This window comes from Piliocolobus tephrosceles, chromosome 1, assembly GCF_002776525.5.
Source record: "Piliocolobus tephrosceles isolate RC106 chromosome 1, ASM277652v3, whole genome shotgun sequence".
Lineage (NCBI taxonomy): Eukaryota > Metazoa > Chordata > Mammalia > Primates > Cercopithecidae > Piliocolobus > Piliocolobus tephrosceles.
Window position 1 is genome coordinate 179,994,318 of NC_045434.1, and position 8,455 is coordinate 180,002,772.

Genomic DNA, 8,455 nt, shown 5'->3' on the forward strand with positions numbered 1-8,455 from the left:
CTGGGCAAGAGTGAGACTCCGTCTCAAAAAAAAAAAAAAAAAAAAAAGAAGAAGAAGAAGAAGAAGAAAAGGAAAGGAAATCTAGGAGCAGGGCTTCGAGATCCATGAAGGATCTCATCTACTGGTTCTAAAACTCTTCCTAACATAGTTCATGGGGTGTAAAAACTCCTGTTAGAAACATAAACTAAACATCCATCCCACTCTCAGCCCTTGCGGTGAGCCTACAGACATAAATGTGGACCCAAGGGGTAAAGCACATCCATGCAGCACTCACGTCTATTTGGAAATATATGGTAGGTGCTTGTACTCATTCCCTGACCGTTCCTTCCACGAGTGTGGTACAGTGGTATCATGTGCATTATAAGATGTCGGGCACAAGCCTTTAGCAGGAACTGAAGTTAAAGATCAAGTTTTCTGCACGAAAGTTAGCATGGTACTCTTTCCTGCCAGTGTCTTCTTGCACAGTGATGGGAGTCCATCCTTTCTCTGTGAGCCTTTGGTTGCCTTTTAGTGATCTAAGGTAAGACTATTTCCTTATATAAATGTAGTCAGAATCCACCCATTCCCAACTCTTTTAAATCTGACTCACCTGATTACTACAAAGACCCAAGTAAAAGGATCCAAGAACACCTGATTTAAAGAATCTGACCTAGAATTTGCCATTTAGCTACCAACGTTTTAGCTCTGAATGTAAGGGAAGGAATGCTGAATCATCCTGCTCCTAAGAGACAAACAGTAACACAACCTCATTTCCAGGTCAGACTCGTTTTATGTCTTGGTGGGTATCTGTCCCTGAGTTTGTTACTATACTTGTTTCTTGAGCCAATTAATCATACAGAGCTGTGGGTGGACAAATAACTTAATTCTTCCTAGTGAATCTGTCCTCATTTACACATCTCCTCATGATCTCCCCCACACAGAAGCTCCTTAGCTCATTGCAGTAAGTCTCACATACTTCAAATTAGCTTTTAAGACACTTCATTCAGTCATCCAACAAACATTAACTGAAGGCCTACTATGTACCAGTTACGAAGCACACATTTGAGGAATCCTGGTTCTTCAGAGGGAGGGGGAATATAAATTGTATAAATAGACAAATTATAGCAAAATATGATGAGTGCTATTTTAAAAGGTATGGACAAAGCTATTTGGCAGCAGATGGAAGAGAGGGACTACTTGGGGACAGAGAAAGGAGCTCAAGCAAGCCTTTTTAGAGACAAGTGACTTGTGCTGGATTTGAAGGATGAATAAAGGTGAACCATGTGGGAGGGAACAGTGGGCATCCGAGGCAGAGGGAATTTTAGTGCAAGGTCTGGAGTCACAGACAGGCATGGTGAAATCAGTGTAGACCAATGCAAAGGATAGAGTGGAAGAGAGGAGACAGTGTTTAGACCAGAATTACTGAGTATTGGTCCTGACTCCCAGCTGGTGCTATATTCCCATATATCCTTATTGGCATTTAGAAGAGCTAATAGGTAAAAAGAAGCTACACCTATGCCCGGCACAGAATAAACACTATATATATATAGAGAGAGAGAGTTATGACCATTATTATTAATCTGTGCATTCTGGTGTCACGTTCATCACTTTATCCCTAGGGTTGAGGATATTTAGTACATATTTGTTAAATGAATGAAGAACTTGCTGTTTCTAAAAATGGACATGATTTTCATATAATGCTACACCCAGCAAAGAGTGAAGGAAGGCTGTTTTCTACAGGATTGCTTCAGTCACCTAAAGATCATTTTCCTCTCCCCACTGTCTCCCCACTCAGATTACTAGATTAAAAATAAAAATCATGAAAACTTATAATCTCTTGTCTGAATCCTATTTCCAGATATAACCTGAAACTCTAAGCCCTGGATTTGGGCTCCCACTAGCCTCCAGGGAGAAAAGCTCAGGAATGAATTTAAGCAATTGGCTGAGGCACCGCCCATACCTGCCCCAATCGACTCCATCACCATATTCCTAAATTAACATAAAGAAGCAATGAAAAGGAGTGAAAGCACAAAGGCTTTCTAAAGGTGATACCTGAACTTCCTAAATTATAAAATTACGTTCCAAAGTCACTGTCTAGCCTCAACATAACTCAATTCACTTCAATTCCACATCTTCTGAGAAAGGTACTATAGGCTACAGACATCCTAAAGGAAGCTTATTCCATATCACTGGGCTAGAAATTAGAAGACCAAATTTTTTAACTTTAGGTTTGCTGTTAACCAGCTGGATGGCATTGAGGAAGTCACTTCACCTCTTGGAGCTTCAGGTTCTTTGTAAAATGAAGGAATTAGAATGGATGATCTGAAAATCCTTTCCAGCTCTCACATTCTATAATTCTCAAACAGTAAATAGTATCAATATCATCATAACTACATATTTCTGTATTTCAACGCAAGTTGAATTCTGGAATTTTTTTCGAGAAATACTTTGGCTCAGCAAATTGCCAAGGGTTTTCTATAGTTTGACTACAGAAGAAACTGAGAACCAGAGATCATATCCTGATTCATCAAAAAAATATGTATTGAGAGCCTACCATGTGCAAGGCACTATTCTAGCCACCATTATAGCGCTGAACAAAGCCAACAAGGTCATTCTCATGGGACTCACTTGTGCTTTAATTAATCTGCTTCCATAACAAATCTTTGGACAGCTTTGGACAGCAGAATTGGTGATCTAATAGTTTTGTTCTACGTTTTGTGATGTGTGTGGGCTACCTTGGAATTAACAAAAACTAAAACTGCATCAAAAAAGAACTGTCTTCAATTTCTCCATCGACCAGGCAAATAGCTGTGTAGATTTTCCTGTAGTTAAAAAGAATGGGCTGGGCACAGTGGCTCACGCCTGTAATCCCAGCACTTTGGGAGGTCAAGGCAGGTGGATCACCTCAGGTCAGGAGTTTGAGACCAGCCTGACCAACATGGTGAAACCCTGTCTGTACTTAAAAAAAAAAAAAAAAAAAAAAAAAAAAAAAATGACGAGGTGGCGCATGCCTGTAATCCCAGCTACTCAGGAGGCTGAGACAGGAGAATCACTTGAACCCGGGAGGCAGAGGCTGCAGTGAGCCAAGATGGCGCCATTGCACGCCAGCCTGAGCAAGAGAAAAAAAAAATGAATGAACTCCTGGTTTGTGAATAGATTAAGGTATTTTCACATACGAATTCCATTAATATTTAAGACACTAAACAAAAGGGTTTGAATGTTTCCTGTGGCACTAGCATTTAATTTTATCTTTTTCTAGGGCTGATTCTTTAAAATGCGGTTTTAGATACAGAGCATTTTCTTGCTGTTACAGAATTTGTGACGGTTCTACAACCTGAAGGTGATGTGGAATTTGGCTACTGTATCTCAAAAAAGAGACATCTTTACAAGCTGTAAAATAAATAAGCAAAAAGTTCATCCTGGGTAGAAAGATGAACATGTTAGTTAATCTAGGTCGGTGAAATACAACAGATTATATAATTTAAATATGATACTGAAACACATAAATTTAAAGTGAGAGGAACCTTAACCTTTAGTTTCTATAAATGAGAATCCTGAGATTCAAAGACATAAAGTGGCTTGCCCAAAGCAAAGCCAAGATACTTGTTAACTGCAAAGCTGTAATAGGAATCCACGTCTGCAGATTCCCTGTTCTGAATTCTACTTCTACATTAACTGTGAGAGTTTTAATAAATCAAGGAGAGAGGGTACCGGTTGCAGCTGAAAGACACTGTTGTAGATTAAATGTAAAGTACCTAATGTTTATGGTATATTTCTCCAACAGGATATACAATCTGATATTAAGTATGAGGGGACTTCAATAAACTTACGGATGAAAAAATATATAACAGCTATATTCCACTCAGAAACAGGTCATATTCAAAATCTCACTTGGAAGTAGTCTTTCCGAATTCGAAATTCTTTCCCCTGCCAAAGCAAAGTAGCAAATTACGAGCTTATTTAACCAGAAATAATTGTTGAAATAATGCGAACAGCAATCGTTTCTCGGCCTTTTGGCTAAGATCAAGTGAAATAATGCGAACAATAACCCAAGGTGCACCCTGAACTGGGCGCAAATCCTTTTGAGTCCTGGACTCCCTGAAATGGTTAGATGCCTCCAATGGAGCCCCAGAGACACTCAAACAGCAAGCCAGAGGGAGTTTTCTGCGTCAGGGATTCCTAAATCAGAGAGGCCTGTATTAAGGATATATGAAAAAATAATTAACCTTTTGAGGTCAAACCCACAGATGACAACCATGTCTTACCCACAAAAGTCTCCTGAACACAGCAGTGGAGTGATCAGTGAGGCCAGAACTGTCTGAACCTGAAATCCCGACTCTTCTGGAATCAGAATTCAACGCTGCTAGGGAGAAGGATGAGTTAAATCCTTCAAAGGTCTACACTCCCACTTTACACTCGAGAAGTGACTCCAAATCTTTCTCAGATTTCCCCCATATGTGGCTTTCTAGTTTGGAAATAATATTCTATGTGGTGCACATTACTGCTGCTCACACACTCCTAAAAAACTTTTTTATAACAGTCATCTTAATCGTAATTTTGTAAATCTGTTGTGGGTTTCTAGAAACCTCAGAGTCTGAACTGTCAAGGTATTGATGCGAGCAGGATTTGCAAATTTGGGGTTTAACAGCCTGATTTTCCTCGGACACCCGGGCGGTTTCAGGTGAATTTGGGTTTCTCACAAAATGAAGTCCTCTAAGTAAATTAAATCGCGTTCTCGAATCCTGGCCTCGGGGCAGGTGGTGGTGGTTAATGAAGCTATGAAGGTTAGCGGCTTTCTCCAACCCCAAGAGGTCTCGCAGCGGGAGTGCGGCTGGTGTGCCGGCCTGAAGGAGACTCCGGGGCGGGAGGCCTGGCGAGCTCGCCCACCCGGCCGGCTCTCATGGACCCCGGCGCGCCTCCCTTGCCCTCCCGGGGCCCGCCTCGCTCACCGAGGTGGCCGCCGACGATGGTGACGGCGATCTGGTCCATGAGCACCGCCCGGAAGCGCACGTCCTGCTCGGAGCAGCGCTGCCGGAGGGCGCGCAGGATCTGCACCTGCGGGTAGTCCTCGCGGATGCGCCGGTCCGTCAGGAACCAGAGCTGGGAGCACATGGCGGCCAGGGCGGTGCGCCCCGCGCGGCGCGGACCCCTCGGCGCCCCGGGCCGCTCGCTCAGCAGGGCGAGCGGAGGGGCGGCCGGCGTCCGGGGCGAGCGCGCCGCGGCTCAGCTCCCGCGGGTGCGCCAGGCGCCTCTGCAGCCCTGACCCAGCGAATCCGCCCGGCCACTCAGCGCCGCCGCCGGCCCCGCCAGCCAATCAGCGCGCAGCGGCGGGCGCTGGCGGCTGCAGAGGCGGCCCTGGCGGGCGGCGCTGGGAAAGGACAGCGGGTCGGGGTCCTGCGGCGGTGGGGGAAAGGACCTGGGCTTCCGGGGTTCCGGGGACCGAGCCGCCGGCGGGCGCAGGCGAGGCGGAGGAGGGCAGCCCCGGCAGGCCCCGGACCCCCGGTGGGCGTGGCGCTGCGGGCTAGGGTGGGACAGCAGGAGCGGGAGGGGCCGGGGCGGCGGCCCAGTGCGGCTCGGAGGGTTTCCTAGCTGACCGGCCAGCGATGCGCAGTGGGCGGCGGATGCGTCTCTATGGCGATCCCGAGCGCTCGGGGGCTGGTTACACAGGCGGACGCCTGCTGAGCCCCAGACAGGGAGGGCCTTGGGGACGTCCCAAAGGAGATTCTGGGGCCTGGGGAAGGTCACACGACTAGGTCCCCAATTGGACCCTAAAGCCATGGAAGAAGAGGGATTTCTCTGCCGAAATCCTAGCCTGTAAGCCCCACAGGGGCGGGGGAGAATGTAGGAGAGGGGGAAGTTGAGTCTTACCCACCTCCCATTCAGATAATTTGAAGGTGCATTTCTTGGGGTCTCAGATTTTCTTACACTGGACACCCACTCCTAGGTTGCAGCAGGTCTGAGCCTTCATAGCCTCGAAGTCATAAAAAACTGACCTAGCATCCTTTTCAGTTAGAAGGACCACTGGCTGGTCTTCCTTCACCGGTCCGGCTCTCCCCAGGCCATACAACTGAGTCATCTTTAAACACTGTCCTTGGTCCTGGCCAATTGCAAACTCTGCCTGCAGACAATAGTGTTTGAAGCCAGATTTTCCTGTCTAAATAACTGCAGGATTGAAGTTAGCCATATTTGGAGACTGCATTTGCTCTTCCAGTTCATTAAAATATGTCTTTTTTGGCTTAGGGAAGCAAGAGTAGTTTCAAGGTAGACCCAGCAATGGCAACTTAGAAATGGGGTAAGTTTAGTCTCAGGGAAGACAGGCTTCACTGTAAATATTGTACAGGTGTGTGCATTTACTCACTAAGATGAGCCTGTAGGAAAGTTCTGTATACTGGAATTTCAAAAATAAATTTTCAAGCAATCTTAAGTAAACCTTTTGATGTTGCAAAATATCTCCTCCCCCCTCCTAGGAATGTATTTTCTTAAAGTAACGGTAGTGCCCTATGGATTAGTAACTTTCAAAACTATCTTATGGCAAAAGGCAAAATTACAAATTTAGTTATAGATTGAATTGGCTTTTGAGATTCATGAATTAAGGTAGCCTCCATTCCACAAAACAGGATGAGAGCTTCCTCTGGGCAATGGGGGAAGAATGGGTTTTAAAAGAGGGGAACAAGGAAACAGAACAATGGAAGAAGAGCTGATTGCTTAACATCAGGCTACTTTGGGTTACTTTTTTGGTAAGGGTTAAAGCAGAGGGGACTTCCTTATTCTGACTCAAGTAAACTGAAATCTCCTGTTTTCAGGAAAAACTGGTCTGTTGTGGGATGTATGTCAAGTTTGATTATGTGGCATTTAGCAGGAGGGACTCGATTTGGTTTGTTCTGGTCTGTTGTGGCCTAGTGCAAAAGCTCAGTCCAAAACAATGGCCCTCCCATAATTTTTGTTTAACACTTCCTAAGCTTGGGCACTAGAACCTCTGTGTTCTACATTGGCCTTTTCCTTGATATTTCATGTTATATATTTTTTGACCCTGGCTTCTACAGTATCACCCATAGAATGTGATGCTTCCTTTAAGGCTTCTATAGTATCGCTCATAGGATGTCTATAAGATGATCAGAACCTTGATTTTCTGGGATGGTAATTTACTAAAAGATATGAGTCAGTGAATTCAAAAGTTACTTATAACCCATTTTCAAAGCTATCCACACTAGACTAGAATGTTTAACTGCAAATGGCTATCAAGGTCCATAAAAGCCAGGCTTGAGGAGAGCAGAATCTGAGGATGGGATCCAGATGTTGTAATCACTTTCTCTGAACTCCTTCACCAGGAGCTCACTACCACCTCTGTGATCTCCCCTTCTCCAGATGGGACACAAAGACCTGGAACAATAGCATATCCAGTTAGGAAATGACTACACATGTAGGTGCAATGTTCTCTTATGTCACTGGAATTCCTCAAGCACAGAGGCAGCTTTTCCAGGTACAGATCTGCTTTCTAAGATGTATTACTTTATGGAATATTTCTCCATAGGTGACTCTCAAATTCAAATTTAACCTTGATGTTCCCTGAGCTTTAGGATTTAAAAGGATGCTGTTCTGCCATCACCTCAATGTCACTAGGCTAAACTCATTATTTTCCCCTCCACTCCAGGCTCAACTGTCTTAAACAAAAAGGAAAATGAATTATCTCATATAACAAGAAACCTGGAGGTAGGTAGGTTAGGATTCCTTTTTTTTTTTTTTTTTTTTTTTTGGAGACGGAGTCTCACTCTGTTGTTCAGACTGGAGTGCAGTGGTGCAGTCTTGGCTCACTGCAACCTCCACCTCGCAAATTCAATTGACTCTCTTGCCTCAGCCTCCCAAGTAGCTGGGATTACAGGAATGTGCCATCATACCCTGCTAATTTTTTTATTTTTAGTAGAGGCGGGGTTTCGCCATGTTGGCCAGGCTGGTCTCTAACTCCTGACCTCAAGTGATCTGCCCGCCTCATCATCGGTGACCCAGGCTCTTTCCATATTCACTCTGACAGCCTCGGGCTAGTGCCCCTCATCGCTACCAAATGGCTGCCACAATTCCGGCTGGTGTACACATACACACAATGTCCAGCAGAAGCAGAGAGACTGTTTCTTCCTGTGTGTCTCTTTTTCTAATCTTGCAAGGAAAACTTTTCTCAGAAGCCCTCAAGCCAACTTTCCAGTTTCATATGCCCACGTCTAAGCCAGTTACCAGCAAAGAAAAGGAAACTCATGAATGGCTTAGTTTCATTATGGTTCATTCCTTGGGGCTGGGAGTTAGACTCCCTTCCTCCAAGCATATGGCCATGTAGAGGTGGATGGAACTGGGGAAAAACTGGGGGTATATTAGGAGGATCGAAAGGAGAATAGATGGCTGGGCACAGTGGCTCACGCCTCTAATACCAGCACTTTGGAAGGTTGAGGTGGGCGGATCACTTTAGGTCAGGAGTTAGAGACCAGCC

At 45.1% G+C, this 8,455-nt stretch overlaps 1 protein-coding gene across 1 annotated transcript in view; it reads right to left on the reverse strand.

Annotated features, from left to right (window-relative positions):
- The window catches only part of RIMKLA (ribosomal modification protein rimK like family member A), a 34,128-nt gene extending 28,894 nt beyond the window's left edge, over positions 1-5,234 (reverse strand). The window contains exon 1 of the mRNA XM_023221585.3: positions 4,929-5,234. Coding sequence (XP_023077353.1) covers positions 4,929-5,091 — 163 coding nt within the window. The 5' untranslated portion in view covers positions 5,092-5,234. The remainder of the gene's footprint in view (positions 1-4,928) is intronic.
- Positions 5,235-8,455: the final 3,221 nt, after the last annotated feature.